Source organism: Ictalurus furcatus, chromosome 10, assembly GCF_023375685.1.
Source record: "Ictalurus furcatus strain D&B chromosome 10, Billie_1.0, whole genome shotgun sequence".
In the NCBI taxonomy this organism is placed as follows: domain Eukaryota; kingdom Metazoa; phylum Chordata; class Actinopteri; order Siluriformes; family Ictaluridae; genus Ictalurus; species Ictalurus furcatus.
Window position 1 is genome coordinate 16942936 of NC_071264.1, and position 20324 is coordinate 16963259.

General features: G+C 38.6%; 1 protein-coding gene across 2 annotated transcripts; it reads left to right on the forward strand.

Annotated features, from left to right (window-relative positions):
* Positions 1-796: 796 nt before the first annotated feature.
* Positions 797-19848, forward strand: tbxa2r (thromboxane A2 receptor). 2 transcript variants are annotated; one of them, XM_053635020.1, is made up of 4 exons: positions 797-1293; positions 5288-6191; positions 11219-11352; positions 16506-16773. In XM_053635020.1, exons 2-4 carry the CDS (start codon positions 5382-5384, stop codon positions 16636-16638), a joined length of 1077 nt encoding a protein of 358 aa, XP_053490995.1. In that variant the 5' UTR covers positions 797-1293; positions 5288-5381; the 3' UTR covers positions 16639-16773. The 2 variants fall into 2 exon arrangements, with proteins under 2 accessions (XP_053490995.1, XP_053490994.1); XM_053635019.1 differs by lacking the exon at positions 11219-11352 and having other exon boundaries at positions 804-1293; positions 16506-19848.
* The last annotated feature ends 476 nt before the right edge of the window (positions 19849-20324 follow it).

Here is a 20324-nt window from a genome sequence, read left to right on the forward strand (position 1 = left end):
ATTTTTAAATATGGATTTCATTGTGACGGACTGACCAACACATCAAGCAGAAAACTGGAGGTAAAACTGCGCGGGCACGAGACATTCCAAGCTAATCTAGCCAGCCGATTTACTTGAAGTGAATCTCAGTTCTACAAAGGCGTTCTCATGAAAATCATTTTTGCTACATTGAAAGAGAGAACTAGAGGATACTAATAAAAATAAGCATCTGCTGCAAATTTAAGCTAATCAGCATTGTGATTATAAAAGTATTTTATTCATACTACCAACAAAAGTCACTCAACTTACCTGAAAGCTGCTGTCTCGCTGAGTGAGTTTGTCAATGGTCGACCCGTTCCACTGTGTTTGATTGGCGCGCAAGCGCACCCCAAAACCACACACAACTGATTATGCTAAACCAGGGGTGTCCAATCTGAACTGGAAAGGGCCGGTGTGGGTGCAGGTTTTCATTCCAACCAAGCAGGACCCACACCTGATTCCACCTGTTTTAATCAGTTGATCTTGGCTTTCAGTAGACTCAGGTGTGGCTTCTGCTTGGTTGGAATGAAAACCTGCACCCACACCGGCCCTTTCAGGGCCCACCCCTGTGCTAAACTGTAGAAATGAATTCGAATAGGGATGTAGGGATGATTAAAAAAAAAAGACTCCACTTTACATTGTGTATTTACTCATTCACTGTGATCGCAAATGTTATTATACTGATGTTTTTTAACAGATTTTTTTAAAGCCCCTAATTTTTTTAAATTTTCCTATAGCCTTGTTTATGTTTTTACATAATGTACAAATAAGTATACAATAATAACTAACTGTGATTTTTGTTTTATTTATTTATTAATCAATTGCATTACTCTACTATACATCTGGGTGTTTTTTGTTGTTGTTGTTGTTGTTGTTTTTTGTTTGTTTGTTTGGTTTTTTTTTTTTACAAATTTTCTAATACTATGACTAATTTTGTCAAGACATTTTTTTTTATGTAGTAATGATTTTAACACAATGTAAGAATAACGTTTTATGCTAATGTTTTAAGAACGTTTACCAAAAACATGTAACTTTGAAAAAAAAAAACATCCTACTAACGTTACTGCAAAAACGTTTTTTAAATCACTTTGAGAGAACTTGTTCCGTGTTAGCTGGGTTAGTAAATATTTGCTGTGTCTATGATACTGTTGGCCTTCCATACAGATCCCTCATGTGAGACGCCCAAACTGGGACACGGTAGACACTTTATAGACAACATGAGGAGAAACGAGCCACCAAACTAATACTCTGGAAGTATGAAGAAACATCCGTAAGGTAATAATGATCCTGATGCACTCTTATTTAGCTATTTAATTTTAATATTTACGGATCTGCAAAACCCTACTGGCTGAAGTGTTTCTGAACGAAGGAATAGTTTTTCCTATTGTAATTTAATACATTTGGTCCTAAATATTCCTGTTGTATTTCAACTTTCTGCGTAAAAAAGAGCTAGGATACACACATGTTATATGAATATGTACTCAAGAATAAAAATAAATGATAGGCTTTATTGAAACAGTCTATAAAAGTGAACTAAAGAAGCTGCGTTATGTTGGGCATCAAAAAACAGTTGTGACGGCTGAAGAACAGATGAAATCACACGATGAAAACATTTTTTGTAGTGTTTAGCTCATAGTTTATAAGTGTTTCTTGAAATCTAAGTCACAAAAATGTTCTATATAATTACTTTCAGTTTTGAGTTTTCCTTTTCTATTGATGTCAGACTGTGTACCAAATGGCTTTCTGCGCCCATAAGTTTGTAGTAAAGTTGGTTGTAAACTGTAATAAAGTTGGTTGGACGTGGGACGGTCGACATTCGCAGATATGCGGAAATTTAAGGAACGTCTCTAAAGTTATATACGACTTTGTTAAACACGTTTCTAACTTCAATAGCATTTGAAGGGAATGACTTACAGTCATATAACCAACTGTAAAGTGTTCATCTAGGTGTCAGCTATAATGCACACGTTTTAGATTTTTGATATTTAACAAAATAAGCTATTAAATCATATATAAATATTGCCATGTATTTTATTACTGCATATATATACATACATACACATACATATATGTGTGTGTATACACACACACACACACACATATATGTATGTGTATGTATGTGTGTGTGTGTATGTATGTGTATATATATATAAATATATATGTGTGTATATATATATATATATATATATATATATATATACACATTATATATATATATGTGCAGTAATAATTATATATATATATATATATACACATTATATATATATATATGTGCAGTAATAATTATATATATATATATATATATATATATATATATATATATATATATATATATATATATATATATCCATATATATACATATATGTATATATCCAATATAGAGGCAGTAGAGATGTTGGCTCAAATGCTGGACTCAACATCTCAGAATGCAATGCAGCTATACGATGCTGAATTATGGCCAAGACACTTCAATCATCATCTGTTTAGGAACTGGCTTGAATCTGATCAAACATGAGCTCCATTTTTGTCTTTGACTCATTTGTTTTTGCAAGTCTTTATTCTGAGCATGCTGTTTTGACAAAAAGATCAGTCATTAAAAGGGCTGCCTGGTGCCAAAATCCATTTATGTCCTGTAAACAGAGAAGGTTCTCGATCTTGTGGAGAGAGTTACCCAAAAAAGGAAAAAAATCTTAATAATAAATATTTAATTCCAAATAAACATTACAAATGATAGTCATTCCATTCCTTATTCCAGTCACTCTACCAATATTTTGAATAATTTCCTCTAACTTTTGTGCAGTCCGTGAGCCGTGACATATTGGGAGTGTGTCATTTGCCTTTCTAATATCATGGAGCCATGATACTAATTTTACTAAGAAGTATTAGTGTGTGCATTTACTTTTTGGTCAAACTATTCCAATAAGTCTCTACACTGTTTTTGTTTAGTGTGTAAAGTAAACCAGACTATTGCAGCAAATCACAAATACACACTCATAGTGAGACGCATTTCCAGGAAAGTTTTTGATTTTTTAAAAAAGTTTCAATGACCCCAAATTTTTCTCAAAGCCATAGATATTTGGACATATACTTAAGCTGCTCTGCTTCATGTTGAATCAAAGGGTTCGATACTTTAATGGAACTTCCTTCCTTTATTGTATAGTTGAATTTTTTTCAGTATTTATTTATTTATTTATATACAGTATATCAGTAAGTAAGATATTATATATAAGTGAACTGAGAAATGTTTGTGATTAAAAGAAAAATTTTAATGTAAGTGGAAGAGTCTGATCTGGTTCATTCTAATCGGATATTTGCACTCAAAGCTATAGCATATTTGCTTTTTGAAATAGCACAAATCTCGTGTCTCCATTAGCACTGTTTACATTCAGCAATACAGTGAGACAGCAACATCTAACATTCAGTCTTATAATAAAGTCATAGTATTGGGCTAAATTTAGCTTGGGTGTTTGTTTCTATGGGTAGTTTCTTACCTTCATAGTTTATGTAGGATGAAGCATACAGTCTGACACCTTTCTGCAGCTTTCTAAAATTAGCTTTGCAAGTGTTCTTACATATACTGTATGATGAACGTCACTGACGTTTATTTTACATAGCTCCTGCAGACATCTGGCGTGAAATAGCACTATATTCATTATAGCAGACAAGCTGGAAACAAAAGTGCAGTTTTTTTATATAATGTAATGTGTTTGTGCAAGTAGCCCATTAGGCCCTTGTAGCATACAACATATTCTCATTTAGGGCTGCAGCTAATGATTATTTTGATATTCGATTAATCTGTTTATTATTTCTTCGATTAATCGATTAGTTGGATTAAAAGATGTCTTATTATCTGTATTTTTTTTTCTTCGAAAAAACATGTTATTTCACATTCGGCCCGATGTTGTGTTCAAACATTGTGCAAATTGAAGGCAATGAAAAATGTATTAAATGTATCTATGTGGGTTATGCTATACATTGTGCAAAGGATTTTTTTTTCAATATTAACATTATAGTTTGAAAACAAAAAAAATCAACTGATTGTCCACAAGCTTTAAAGCAGAAGTTAAATCACTATATTAAAATACTAAAAAAAGAAAAACAAAAGCACAAACTAAGTGTTAACTGGTAAGAGGTTGAATGTTCTGCAGTAACACACATATTCACTCATTTGAACACTGTAAGGATACTTTATTCTGTAAATGTATGACACTTACATTTATATACAATTACATTTTATAGCCCCATTACAGTTACCGCTCTCATAAAAAACACAATTACTTTTGTTTCTAAATATCGCTAAATATAGCATCAAACAACATGTTTGATCAAAATGTATATTTTAGACAGAGTTATTGCGCTTCCTTTCTATTGCATGCTGTTTGATTGATGTGCATGCGCGGATTCGTGCTCATTCAGTGAAGTTTAATGGAGACTTGCCTGCTGTAAGGACGAGACTTTATGTAAAATGGAAATACTGGCGTGAATTTCTAACATTTACAGATAAGGATATAAAGGTAAAAATGTCATTTCTGCGCTGAAGAAAACATGTCTGAAGAAACCTATCTGTCACAACAAGCCACGTTAATACACTTACAAGTTTGTTTGAAGCGCTTAATATAAAACATTCTCATGTCTTGGACGACCTGGATCGTGCACTTTTCCCGCAGCAGCTCACTCTGTGAACTCCACTGTTTTTTCAGAGGTGTTTTATTCATAGAAATGCGTTTTTCACCATTGCGAAGTGACGTCTCTGACGGGGTTATCCACAGTGACGTCACAGACCCAAATAATCCATAATGAAATTCGTTGTTGATTATTTTAATTATCGATTTTATCGAATTAGTTGTTGCAGCCCTACTCTCATTGGCCATTTAAATAGGAACACCTGATGTGGAACAACATCAGATTCCTGCCAGCCAAGAACAGAATACTGAACATACAATGGGCACAGGCTCACCGAAATTGGGCAGTTAGAAGATTGGAAATACTTCATCAGGTCTTCCAGTCTACTTAAACCAGCCCATCTGACACCAACAACTATGCCTCATTCAAAGTCACTGAAATCACAATTTTTTTTCCCCATTCTGATATGATGTTAAGCTAATTTGATGCATTGTATTGCTGCCACATGACTGGCTGATTGGATTATTGCATGAATGATCAGGTGTACAGGGTTCCCTAATGAAGTGGCCAATGAGTGAATATAGACCTGTTAAGCAGCTGGTCATATATAAGCACTTTTTTATTATTATTATGTGTTTTGATTAGTTTGGCAGATCTGGAGTGAGGCCCACAGGATGACCCTATTACCCAACCAAAAGGACTAATTTGAAGAAAAATCAAATAAAGCAAGTGTGCCACCATGATGCCATTTCACTCAAACAACACAAGCCAAGAGGCATTAAATCAGTCCTTCTGCTTTTCCATCAACAAACCCCCATTCCAAATCAGCCACACCATCGCCTCAGCCTATTTCTCGGTTGTGTTCTGTGTGCTGGGCCTCAGCTCCAACCTGTTTGCATTTGTGGTGCTGGTCAAGTCCTTCAAGCAAACACACAGCCGCTCTCGCTCATCCTTTCTTCTCTTCCTATGCGGCCTGGTGGTGACTGACTTCATGGGCCTGCTGGTCACTGGAGCCATCGTGGTCACTTTCCACATCACACATTTCAACTGGATGAAACTGGACCCCTACTGTCACTTCTGCAACTTCATGGGCATGTCCATGGTTTTCTATGGCCTGTGCCCACTTCTTTTGGGTGCTACAATGGCTGTGGAACGATTTGTAGGCATCACCCGGCCTTTTGCCCGCTCCACAAACATGTCAAAGAGCCGAGTGTGCACCATAATGGCCAGCGTGTGGGTGGCGGCTGGGTGTATCAGCCTGTTGCCTCTGTTCGGTCTGGGTAGCTACCACCTCCAGATCCCAGGTTCGTGGTGCTTCCTGAACATCAGCTCTATGCCCCTGGATATGGCCTTCTGCCTGGTGTTCTCACTGGTCGGGCTGACGTCTCTGGCCGTGTCCTTCATCTTGAACACAGTGAGCGTGGTCACTTTGCTGAGGGTCTGCTGTGGACAGGACTCCACCCAGCGCCGGAGAGACTATGAGGTGGAGATGATGGTGCAGCTCATCCTTATCATGGTCATTGCATCCATCTGCTGGTATCCACTGCTGGTAAGTGTGTGGCTATGTAATATGAATATGTGGAGTCTTGGTTTATCAAATAAAGTTTTCCATTATGCACAAGAACTAAAACTGTCTCTGGTGTTGGACAGGAAATAGGAGAGGAGTGATTGTTGGGGAATCAGAGGAATCCCATGAATTTCTCAAAGAAGTGACTTAAATATAACTAGTGAGGCCCCAGTTCATAAAAAATAAATTGGGATATCTCAAGGGTAATTTGTAATGTATACAGTGCTGTCTCATAGTAAGGGTTCAGTAAAAAATCAACGCAATTGGCTTCATTTATTATGCTGAATTTATTCGTAAATATAAGTATTTGCACAAGAAATTTGGTATTCATGAAAATCCCCTAAATTCAGGTAAAACATATCTTCTTCATATCCTGCTCTTGAGTGTGTGGAAATTTACACATAAGAACACTAACTAATATAAACCTCAACCTGATCAACTTCAAATTACAGTGCCCTCAACTAATATTGGCACCCTTGGTAAAAATTGTCTTTATTGTTTAACCTTTTGATCTTTTGTTCAAATAATTCACAAAAATACTCTCTCTCATGGATATCAAACAATTGTAAACTAAACACAGGTTTGTAAAAAAAAATCTTAAGCACAAACAAATTGTCAAATTTATCAAAACAATTGTTAAATATAGGTGTGCAACAATTATTGGCACCCTTTTAGTCAATACTTTGTGCTACCTCCCTTTGCCAAGATAACAGCTCTGAATCTTCTCCTATAATGGCTGATGAAGTTGGAGAATAGATGGCAAGTGATCTGAGACCATTCCTCCATACAGAATCTCTCCAGATCCATCATATTTCGAGGTCCACGCTGGTGGACTCTCCTCTTCAGTTCACCCCACAGGTTTTCCATGGCTTTCAAGTCAGGGGACTGGGATGGTCATGGCAGCACCTTGATTTTGTGGTCAGTAAAACATTTTTGTGTTGATTTTGTTTTATGTTTTGGATCATTGTCCTGCTGGAAGATCCAACAGACAGTCAGGTTTTCATTTAATATCTGTTGATATTTGATAGTCCATGATGCCATGTATCCTAACAAAATGTCCAGGTCCTCTGGCAGAAAAACAGCCCCAAAACATTAAAGAGCCACCACCATATTTAACCGTGGGTGAGAGGTACTTTTTCATATGGCTATCTCTCTGTGTGCACCAAAACCACCTCTGGTGTTTATTGCCAAAAAGGTGTTTATTTTGGTTTCATCTGACCCTAGAACCCAATCCCATTTGAAGATCCAGTAGTGTCTGGCAAACTGAAGATGCTTAAGTTTGTTTTTGGATGAGAGTAGAGGCTTTTTTCTTGAAACCCTTCCAAACAACTTGTGGTGATGTCGGTGACTTCGGATTGTAGTTTTGGAGAATTTCTGACCCCAAGACGCAACTATTTTCTGTAATTCTCCAGCTGTGATACTTGGAAATTTTTTGGCTACTCGAACCATCCTCTTCACAGTATGTTGAGACAATATAGACTCGTGTCCTATTCCAGGTTGATTCATAACATTTCCAGTTGACCGGAACTTCTTAATTATTGCCCTGATGGTGGAAATGGGCATTTTCAATGCATCTGCTGTTTTCTTATAGCCACTTCCCATTTTGTGAAGCTCAACAACCTTTTGCCGCACATCACAGTTATATTCCTTGGTCTTACCCATTGTTATGAATGACTATGGGAATTTGGCCAATATGTGTTACCTCATGTTTGTACCCCTGTGAAATAGGAAGTCATGCTTGAACAATTTCCTGTTCCTAGTCACCCAGGTATACTAAAATATGTAAAATATCAATGAGAATATACTTCAAAGATATTTTTCTCATATGAATTCATAGGGGTGCCAATAATTGTTGCACATATATATTTAACAACGATTTTTTTTATATAAACCCGTGTTGTGTTTGCAATTGTTTGATATAGATGAGAGAGTATTTTTGTGATTTTTTTTAACAAAATATCAAAAGGTTAAACAATAAAGACGATTTTTCAGAGCCTTCTTTGCTCATATTTACCAAGGGTGCCAATATTAGTGGAGGGCACTATACATCATCCTCATTCTAGTTCATTAGGTCAGAGACTAAGAAAGTTTTATGAAAACTGGACATTTTTTTATTGGCATTAAAGAATATGAAAAATACAGAAAGCAAGCCAAAACAAATGCTATATAAAACTAATCTTTTAATTATGAGGAAAGAAATGCCTCTTTACAAAAGGAGGACAGGCAGGTTTGTCTGCGCAAAGCCATAAACAAATGCCTCATCTGATGGAAGATTTAATCCTCACTTATTATTAATAATATTATATATTATTCAATATTAAATTAGTTAATTGGCATAGAAGTGTGTCAAAATAACTTCCACTTCTTCCTTTCACCGTTTACCTTCATCGTTCATTTCTGGTCAAAATAACTTGCACGTCAGCCTTTACTTTCATCGTTCATTTCGTGCTCACAGCTGTCTGTGCACTTGAACTTTTATGGAGTTTTCTGGGTGTTACCACATGCAAATAAGGTGTGTTGGGAACGTACCCTGCACTTCAAGGGTGCAATATACATGCACAGGTACTAAAAAGATCGGCATTTCCAAAACTTTCATAAATCCAGCAGATTTTTTTTTAGTCTTACACAAACATTTATACACAACTTTAGTAAAAGATTCATAACTAAAGGCTCAGTGTGCCCAATTTCTTTTTACTCCAAATGCAGTTGATGAGAAAACACATTTGAGGTTTGCTTCATTATTTTTACACTGGAGCTACAAGAATTTAAATTTTTATAAAGCAGTCATTGGGCTCCTGAGTGGTGCAACAAAAATGTTTTTGCCCCATCCTTCAGAGATCATGAGTTCAAATCTGATACTGCAGCCATCTGTGACTGGGAGTCCAAGATGTTAGGAGCGATGTTACACCACAGCAAAAAGATGCAGTCAGCTGGCTTCAGAAGTTTCCTGTCCCTGGCTAGTCACTGTCATGTTATGGGAGAGTTGGCTTGTGGGTAGTACTTGGCCAAGACTAAATCAGGGAGAAAGTCCAAATAAAAAAGCAATCATTTACACTCCCTTTAGGATCTGAGAACAAGCAGTTAATAAGTTCCACAAAGATTTACTTTCCTTGTTTAATTGCTATGCTGTATCATTGTGTTTGGTCTATTATTCTATGGTAATTAATAGATTAATGCTTGCGTACCAACTTATTAAAACTGTTACAATATTAGTAACAAATATTAGTTTGTTTTCCCTTAAAAGTACATATTGTAGTATCTCCAATTTCCCTAGGAGTATGCAAGTCCATATTTCAAATTTAATGTCAAAGTGGAATCGGCATCATTGAATCATCAAACTTCAGAAGGCAGAGCCTGTGGAAAGTGGGCAGACTTCGACCAAATTTCACTGAGGACAAAAGTGATTTCTATTGTCCAAGATGGCCACACTATAATGCTACATCATTCAGCTTCACAGGTTGTTGTTGATAAATTAGATTTTTTGGGGGTGAGAATGACTTATGTGTTAGCTATATTAGTGTATTAGCTCCAGTGCAAAAATAAGAAGATACCACCTGACCAGCTACATTTGGGGTGAGGGTGAAATTGTGTAGTTTTTGGGGGGGGTTTGCCATGAAATTGATTTACTGTAATAATTAGATTATGATAAGGGTATACTCTGAAATACAATGCAACCTGGGAGAAGAAAGTTTTTTGTTGGATTTTGGTTGTACTTTATAATATTTCATTGATTAGATTCAGAGGCTTCACACTGTTGTACAAATACTTTTTTATTCACAGTTTACTGTGGGCACATTCTTGATTTGGACCTGAGGAAAGACTAAAATATCTTTTTTCAGTCAGGAATTTGTATTTGCATCCACGGTGCAACAATGGTGTAAACTGTGTGTTTCTTAATCATTTAAACTGTGTACAATACAAGGATATTTCACATAAATCAACACAATGATGATTGCTTTAAATTAAGTTTGGAGTGGTTTTGGCTCCTTAGGTTCTCCTCGAGCAGCACTTTGTGAGAAGGCAGTTTTCAGGAAATGCACTGTGCTCTGTGACATAACCGTGTTGCATGCTGATAAGCCACCTCTGGAAGAATCATGTCCGGTGGCACAGGAAGTCGTCCTCTGTAATCCCTATATATGCAGCTCTCATGCTACATGTCAAATCGTCTAAATGTATTTAAAATGTGTAGGACTAAAATTGGTAATCAAATCTGTAATCAAATAATTATCTTCATATAAATGTATTCCATTGAATATAAAAGGCAAAATTCTAAAATAAATATGGGGATAGAGGAGTGGAGCTGCTCAGTACATCCTGTTTGTTAAACATTACAAAATGGTTGTAGTTATGGCACTGCTATATAAATCAGTCTACGAACTAACAGCTAATTGTTTTATTAATAATTTATCCAAATTAGTGTTGTCAAAGTCTTTAATGCATTTGAACTGCAACTACTTAAAATGCATTTGAATATTAATATGCATTTGAATATTAAAAAATATATCATTTTACACAGCCACTGGAAGGTGAAAATGTGAATTTCCCCCTTGTGAATTTTTCTTTTTACTGTTTTCATAAGTTACAATTTCAGTTTTGTCTTTATTTGTTTATTATACAGTAAATAAATCAGCCACATCTGTGTGTTTGGATGAATCACAGCATTAAAATGATCCAACAAATGGAAATAATTTTAGTTAAAATAATGACAAATTTTTCACCTCAGGGCTTCACCAGTGTGTTTTCAGGAGATTTCTGCGCACATCACAAATGTTTCACAAATTTGTCTTATTATAATTACACAGTATAATATAAAAATATTGTATTCTGATCCAACTCATTTTCATCACACTGATGTCCTTTCACCTTTTTGTACGTGTTGTGGTTAAAACTGCTGACTGAAAGAAAGCTGTCTGTAACCTTTACATCAGGACATCAGGAAATGTGTCCAAGAGTCCAAACCCCATGTGGGGATTTTCCTGGCATTGACTAACCATGTTTCCCCCGGACAGATCTACATTCTGAAGACTGTTTTATCCACTGATGCTGTCGACAACCATTTTATTCTGTTCTGCCTTCGAATGGCCACCATCAATCAGATATGCGACCCCTGGATTTACATCCTCTGTCAAGAGTCTAGACTGAGGCGAGTAGATTAATCCAGATTAACAACAACTAGCACTGATTCCTGAGTAAATGACTGGACTGAGATAAAACGCACTGAGGCAAATCACAATGGCTCCCTTGCTAGCTGGCTAGGCCAAGGGTCTTCAAATCCCCAGTATGGCTGCAGGTTTTCATACCAGCCAAATAGGAAGTACAATTGATAGTTGCTTGGAGACCAAGATGACCTGATTAAACAAGTGGAATCAGGTGTGGCTCCTACTCGGTTGGAATGAAAACCTGCAGCCACACCGGCCCTTTGTGGAGAACAATGAAGACCCCTTGGCTAGGCTGTAGTGCCTCATAGTAGATTGTGCACTTGAGCTTCCATGGCTTAAAAAGTTTCTGAAAGCATCTCATACAATACTTCATAACTCATTTTTATAACTCATAATGCTTTTGTGTGTGTGTGTGTGTGTGTGTGTGTGTGTGTGTGTGTGTGTGCTGTTCAGGAAATCAGCTCTTTTAGGTAGAGTGACTCACTGGTTTACAATGATAAAAGAAATCTGTGACAAAAAAAAATAATAATTTACATCAAATGCATTCAGGTGAAACATGTTTGGAGTCTGAAGTTTGCTTCTTTAGATTTGTACTAGAACTACAAGGTTAATGTAGCAAACAGTTTAAATTGACCTCAGCACAAAAAAATCAGATCTAGTCCTTAATGTTGCAGGGAAGTTCCTTTTCAAACGGAACTCCACGTTGCATTTAGCATAATGCTGTGGGAGCGCCCTCTCGCGCGACCGGCATCTGAAGCTTGTGTAACAGCATGCCTATTTATATGCCTGCCGTGATCAGGTGACGTGGCAATTAAGCATGCCGCCTGATATATATATGGCACCGTGCCGTCAGCCTTATTATCTTCAGAGACACTGCATGTCGGTCGTTTCTATAACAAAACAAAAAAGACGCTTAATTTCCTCTCTATCTTTTCTCAAAATCTCTGGACTTTTCCATCCCTTTAAAAAAAAAAGAGAAGCAAAAAAAAAAGAATGAGCGAGAGAGATTTCAGAAAGTGTGTTACACCTTGCTCCCGTTTCATCACGGGGGGAGACGGACACACTTTCTGTGTGAAGTGTTTAGGGGTTGAGCATGCCACAGTAGCCCTCAAGGGGTCTGACTGTGAGCATTGTGAATGCTTTACAATTAGGCAGCTCCGCTCGTGACTAGCTCTCTTCTCGGCCGAAGGAAGCCTCGCGGATCTGGGCCAGCCACTGCCGTGGCAGCCAGCCGGCTCAGGTCCTGGGATTTCATATTGATCTTGATGTGAAAGAGCACAGCTATATCTCTTGCTTTGTCTTCTGGGTCCAGCTCTCTGCCTGACTTTGGAGCTCGCGTTGCGACTCCTCCTTTCTCTATGGAAAGCCAAAACACCCACTTTGCCATTGCACCACAAACCAAGAGCAGCTCTCAAGCATATAAAGAGCTGCTTGAGGTGACTACTAGGGCAGTTGGAAAGCTGAATATAGACTGGCCTGGGGAAGAGGAAGTGGCTCGTAGCAGGCTGGATGAGCGCTTCCTCTCCAGTGAAAATAAATCTCCCTCACACCACAGAAAACTCCCCTTTTTTCCAGAAGTGCATGATGAAATATCACGCTTCTGGGGAAAACCATACACTAGCCGTGTTTATAACCCCGCAACGTTTGATTACTCAGCCATCATGGGGAGTGAGCAGCACGTCTATTTAGCTATGCTGAAGGTGGAGGAGGCACTTGCGAGCCACCTCTCTCCATCGATGGCAGGTAATTTAGGGGGGCCAGCTTTGCCTTCCAAGCCATGTATGCCCACTTCGGTGTTGTTGGGCAAAGCCTATGCGGCAGCAGCTCTTGCTTGTGGGTCACTGCATACAATGGCAGTGTTGCAGGCCTACCAAGCAGACCTGCTGAGTGAGCTCGGCACTCAGGAGGGAATTGGGCCCAAGGCAGTGGCAGAGCTGCGTTCTCCGGGCGACCAAGCAAATGGCCTGTCATATCAGCCGTTCAACGTGTAGCTTGGTTCTGGCAAAAAGGCACCTATGGCTTTCCCTCTCAGGGATGGGAGATAAGGTCTCCTTGCTGGATGCCCCTGTTAAACCTTCTGGCCTGTTTGGGGGCGCGGTTAATGCCATCGCCGACAGGTTTTGCGAGGCAAAAGAGCAAACGGCAGCGTTCAGCCAATTCCATCCCCATCATGTGGAGTTCACCCAGGCATCCATGAGTGGAGCCCGGGCCAGCGCTAGTGCGGGGGAGGCACAGAAAGCAAGTGTATGGCGGCCCACCTCCACCCGCTGAGAGCCACGGGGACCGGGTGGCCACAGCCACAGCCTGCTAATAGGTCTGATTTAAGAATGATCATAAAAGCCAAGCAGGCAAGGAAGGAGTGGTCCTGATGGGCCACGGAGGGACATATCAGGGGACACGAGGTTGTTAGGGCAGATAGCCCCCAGTGCTACTGTAGGGCCTTCCTTAGCCAAGGCTGTCCCAAGTTTTCATCGTTCTCTGGTCAGTGAGCTGTCACAGGGCAATGAAAATCTGATGCTCTCCCTCCAACAGAATGTGGAAAAGTTAACATCACTAAAAGACCATCTGGCAGCATGGAAACTACTGCCAAATGTGTCTACCATAGAAAAGAGTTACCGGCTCCAGTTCAGAGCTCGACCCCCCCGGTTCAGAGGTGTACTCACCGCAGTATTCAGCACAGAGCAGAGCTCAACGTTAGCACAGGAAGTAAGATCCCTCTTGGAAAAAGGGGCCATAGAACATGTACCCCGTTCCCTAAGGGAGGGAGATTTTTACAGCCGTTATTTCCTGGTCCGTGAAAAAGATGGGAGTATGCGGCGTATTTAAGATCTCCGTCATCTGAACCATACTCTTCGGACATACAGGTTCAAGATCCTGACGCTCAAACTTATCGTGCCACAGATTCAGTTCGAGGACTGGTTTGTGACGATAGATCTGAAAGATGCTTATTTCCACATACGAATATTGCCCAGGCACAGGAAATTCAGAGACAACGCATACCAATATCAGGTTCTTCCCTTCGGGTTAGCTCTATCCCCTCACATCTTCACAAAGTGCATGGATGCTGTTCTGGCTCCCTTGCGAGTCCAGAGCATCCATGTACTAAACTTCCTGGATGACTAGTTAATTCTAGCACAATCCAGGGAACTCGTACTTCAACACTGAGATGTTGTGCTCGCCCACATGAGGAGCTTGGGTCTCAGGTTGAACCTCAAGAAAAGTATGCTTTCTCCAGTGCAGAGAACAACTTTTCTAGAGGTTATATGGGATTCTACTACGATGAGGGCGTTTCTATCCCTAACATGCGCAGGATCGAACCTATCAACATTGAGCAAGATAAAGGTGGGTCTGGGCATCCCCTCCAGTCTATACGAGAGACTGTTGGGGCTTATGGCAGCAGCAGCCAACATCATACCGTTGGGCCTTTTGCACATGAGACCGTTTCAGTGGTGACTGAAAAGTCGGGGGTTTCGTCCGAGGATGAAACCTCTGCGAGTAATCAGTGTCACTCGGCGATGCCTATGTGCTCTGAGTATTTGGAGGTGTCCCCAGTTTCTAGCCTCAGGTCACACTCTAGGGTCGTCTCCTTATCGCAAGACAGTAATGACAGATGCCTCCCCCATGGGCTGGGGTGCGGTCTTAGATGGCTGTCCAGCTCATGGTCTTTGGAGCGGCCCTCATCTGGAGTGTCATATAAATTGCCTTGAGATGCGGGCCGTATTTCTAGCACTGAAGTTCTTTCTTCCTCAATTAAGAGGTCACCATGTGTTAGTTGTGACAGACAACACAGCGGTGGTCTCATATATCAACCACTAGGGAGGGTTACATTCACGCCCCTTGTTCAGGCAGGCACAACTAATTCTTCTCTGGGCAGAGGGAAGGTTCTTGTCAGTGAGTGCAATGTACATTGCGGGCAGCCGGAATGTAGGTGCAGACATCCTGTCAAGGCAGGGGCTGAGGCCCGGGGGTTGGAGGCTCCACCAAGTGGTGGATGCCATATGGCGGAGGTTCTGCCAAGTGGAAGTGGATGTGTTCGCCTCCGAGGAGACAACACACTGCCTGCTGTGGTTTGCCCTCACTCCTCCCGCACCATTCTACACAGGTAGAAAAATACAAAGAGAACACTAATAATGAAACTACACCCACTCAAAGTGACCACCTTTTTAGTTTTGTTCTACATGTTTTCGTTAACTAGACTGCTAGCTCTCCAGTGTCACCGTCACACAAAACACAACACGCTATGAAACATTATTTTTTGTGAATCCCTTGCGATAGCGTTTTCCTATCGGTGAGGAACGCCTTATACATAAATCAAATCCCTGTGTAGCTGTAACAAATCCGGCATTTTTCCTTCCTAGTATCGTTCCACCCCCTAAACCCCGCCTCCCAAAGTCTAAAGGTTCAGTTATCGCAGAAAGTGATGTGGACAATTAACATACTACCACTTTGAAATTTCAATCCTTTATATAAAAATGAAGGGCAGCACAAAGGTACAGCAGGTAGCATTGGTGGCTCACAGCTCCAGGGTCCCTGGTTTGATCCTGAGCTTGGGTTATTCACATATTCTGCATGTGTCTGCATGGGTTTCCTCCAGGTACTCAGGTTCCCCTTCCACTTTCAAAAATCATGCCAGTATGAGGACTGGTTACTCAAAATTGTGCCTAGATGTGAATAAGTGTGTCTGAATACCTGATGGCCATGCAGCTCCTTATTCACTACATGAGAAGCATCATATGGTCGTGGTGTCTAAGAAAGCTTATTAAAGAGCAGCTAAGATTTATCCTTCAACTTGAATGTGGTAAACATGTTCCCATGACTGCAAGTGTGTCCTTGTTATTTCATGCTGTGGATAGCAGCTGTCTGCTGTCAGGAATTACATAGCAAGCACAGTTTAAGGAAAATCATATCTCAACCTGAATGATGTGTGTGGAGAGAGTTTTAGGTGCAACAGAGTGTGCATGTGTGTTTGCTGTATTGATTTGTATGCATGCATGTATGTTTATTTTTGTGTAGTTAGTCTGCATGAATGTACTTAAAGACTGTATAGGAGTGTATTCTGTTTTAATTGTAATTGTGTAATCTAACTTTCATTATCTCTTTCTCCCTTTTTGCTTTACCTGTGTCTCTATGTATGTAGGTGTTTATTGCACAGACAGTATTGTCTGCATCAAAGCTGGACATCCCCAAACTGTTGCTCTACATTCGCTTTGCCACCTGGAACCAGATCCTGGATCCCTGGGTCTACATCCTCTTCCGTCGTTCCATACTGAAACGTATTTATCCTCGCATGGACTGGTCTCGTGGCTCCATCGCCAGCCTCTACTCAACCTCTATGCGCAGACTCACTCATTCCTCTATAGGGCGCCCTGTCAGTCTCAGGGAGCAAATCTCCGATGAACCAAAGCAGGAACATGAATTAATGTCAATGCGGAGTGTCTCTCCTCCTTCTTAATCAACATTCGGCACCTTCAGTTTAACGATTTGGTCAGTCATTTATGTTTATGAAAAGTCTATTTTGTTAACATACTCCAAAACCTAATAACATGATTTTTAAAATGGTTTATTCTTCTTTCATGGATGAAAAAACTGCATACATTAATATTTGGGTCACTTTTGTTAACATTCCCTTTTCCAACAGAGACTTTTCATTTAGTGCCATTTAATTTTATGTAACGCAGCTTTACAGAAATTCACATGTAGATCCAAATCCTTGGCAAGGAAGTAATCCCTGAGGTGACATGAGAAAGAAAGCTTGAGAGAAACCAATCTTTCTCTGTGTTTCTACAGAAAAGTGACTTGTGATTTTGTGATTCTGTGACCAATGTAGGCTAGTTTCCTAACAGTTAACTAGCCAACTAGCTAGGTTAGCCAATGTTAGCGATGAAAAACAAAGTGCTGTTTGTTGCCATGAGTATATTCTGACAAGTTTGGCTGTTAAATAAATCATTGTGAAAATGGAGAAATCAAGACTCGATAGTGAAACCATACTCGTGTCGATCTGTGATAAATGTGAGCTAGTTTTCTGCTACCTAATACATCTAATGTTGATGATAGTCTATTCGAAATGGCAGAAGGACATTAAGCAGGATTTTAATTTGCATATTTGTGTATAGCTCTGGAAAAAATTAAGAGATCACTCCAAATTTTTCTTAAATCAGCATCCCTACATGTATGGCAGCCATTCCATTCCAGTATCTGTTGAATTCCAACACAAACATGCCTCATTCTACTTAACGAGGCACTGAAAACTTAAACCAAATTTTATTTAACCAGGAAAAGTACATTTTTAAAAAAAAAAAACTTTTTGCATTATTTGTCATTATTTTGTGTCTGAAAACACTTTTTTGTTGTTATTTTGACCAGTTGTCATTTTCTGTAAATAAATTCTCTAAATGACAATATTTTTGTAAGCAATTTGTGAGAAATGTTTTCAGTAGTTTATAGAATAAAACAAAAATGTTCATTTTACCAAAACACATACCTATAAATATTAAACCCAAAGAAACTGATAATTTTGCAGATAATTTTTTTTCAGAGCTGTATATTCATAGTTCTTGGCATTTTAAATGAGACTACAGGTGTAGTGTGTTGATAGGATAATTTAGTAAAATAGTCTAAGTTTACAATTCCAAAATGATGGCACAAAGGATGTTGTTAGATATTTTCCTGATAAACTGTATGCGTTATAGTGTTTATCATGAAACAACCTCTTCTGCTGCACTCTTGAACAAAAACACCCAAGAGGACAGAAACTGAAAATAGCCTTTTTTGCATAACATTATTTTAACATATTCATTAAAAAAAATTCCACGAAAATGTGTTGGTTATTCTCACGTTACCCTTGGAAAAATTAAAGCACAAAAATTGATCATATTTAATCATATTTAATATCAATTCATCTCCCAGCATCCATCCATTCTCACTTCCCCAATCTCTTTCACTCAGCTTCATTCAGATTCACAGGTTTGCTAATCTCACACAGCTGTAGTTAATTAGCATATGTATTTATTCACTCATTTCAGTCTTGTTTGTGTTTTTTGGCCGCAGTTTTGAGCCTTTTGTTCTGTTGGATTTGTTCCCATAAACGCTATTTCTTTTGTTTCATACAACATTATATTAGATTAGATTCCATCTTCTATACCGCTTATCCTTTTTCAGGGTCGCGGGGAAACCTGGAGCCTATCCCAGGGAGCATGGGGCACAAGGCAGGGTACACCCTAGACAGGGTGCCAATCCATCACAGGGCACACACTCACATACATATTCACACATTCATACACTACGGACACTTTGGACATGCCAATCAGCCTTCCATGCATGTCTTTGGGGGAGGAAACCGGAGTACCCGGAGAAAACCCCCGCAGCACGGGGAGAACATGCAAACTCCGCACACACAGGGCAGCGGGGGAATCGAACCCCCAACCCTGGTGGTGTGAGGCTAACCACTAAGCCACCATGCACCCTGGCCAGAATGTGTTGATTTATATTCTATAGCAGCTGCTTAATTTTTTTTTAAGAATTGTATATTAATGCACATGTTTTAATACGTTATTGTTTCTATAGTTACAGCTCATTCATGGGACTTGTATGGTGGACATGCCACTTAATCTAAGACTAATAATAAACAAAAAAAATTTGAAAAAAAAGTGTTATTATTTAACAAAGAAAAACATATAATTGTTGCTGTCATGAAGTCTTCTGCACAGATGCTTTTATTCACTATTTTCTGAAGGAGTCTCCAGTGTCAGCAAATTTTGTCTTTTTGTCATTTCCTAACAAGAGAGAGAAAAATAGAGACTGGTGAGGGAATATATGTTTATAACTGCTTTGAGGGAAGTAGTACAGTAGGAACTTGTTTTGCAGACTTTCCACAACATCAATAGCTATAAATGGATTTTTTTTAAAAGCATGTTGTGACCTTATTTCTTAAAAAATAATGAGAACTGCAGATGTTTTCTAATGGACGTCACACTGAGAGTGAGCGTATATGAGAAATGCTTGTTTTACTTATCAGATGAGTTTCTGCTGTTTTGAGATGTGGAATGAAAATCCATGAGAAAATGAAAACATTTTATACACTGGCAGTTAAAAATTTTCACACTCTATTAACATTTTTGGTGAAACTGAAGAGTTGAAGTTAAATGCTTCAAAATGCTAAAATAAGAAATAGATATTTTAAAGTATTGTTACAGTGGTGGAAATAGGTAACAATTATGTTGTGTGTGTGAGAGAGAGAGAGTTTGCTGCAGTGAACTATTTGGGGAAAAGCTAGAAACGGAAATTCATTAACAGTCTTCTTATACGCAAAAGTAAAATCATGATGATGATTAAAATGTTTGATGCAAAACTCAAATTAACACATGTCTAGGTGCACACAATTAAAATAAAGTATAAATAAAATGTAATTCCACAGGAGTGTATGTGTATATATATATATACACACACACACACACACACACACACACATACACTTTTTATTCTGTTTGACTGGTCATGTAAATATTTCATATGAAGGTGACTCAAATTAAAACCTTAAAAATGTCAAATAAATTAGAGAAACAGTACATTCAATTTGTAGTTGTAAGTAAAAATATACTACTGATCCATTGGTCTCAGTAGCCCCTTCTACTGCTACCTTAAACCTGATAACACTTTGTGACACCTAGTTACAAAAAAACAAAGCAAAATATTTTTATTATTATTACTTTCATTTGATGTACCCTCACAAAAATTCAATGATTAAACAAATACAAATAATGGAATATATGTCAATAATCCCTATTGTTTAATGTCACCTTTACAAATAAAATAGAAATGTGTTCTGTGAGTGAAATGTTCAGGAATAAAAAGCTTTATAGCTAAAAAAAAAAAATAGCCTATAATGTTATTACTTACACAAGTAAATAATGAGCCTAACTGAATTATGTTTGTAAAATAAATCTGTACTGAGGAAATC

What these genes read in the sequence shown, in the direction of transcription:
- tbxa2r (XM_053635019.1), top strand. Translation starts at nt 5,382, where the DNA reads ATGATGCCATTTCACTCAAACAACACAAGCCAAGAGGCATTAAATCAG. An exon ending in TCTGCTGGTATCCACTGCTG is followed by an intron (nt 6,192 to 16,505) that starts GTAAGTGTGTGG and finishes CTATGTATGTAG; the next exon opens with GTGTTTATTGCACAGACAGT.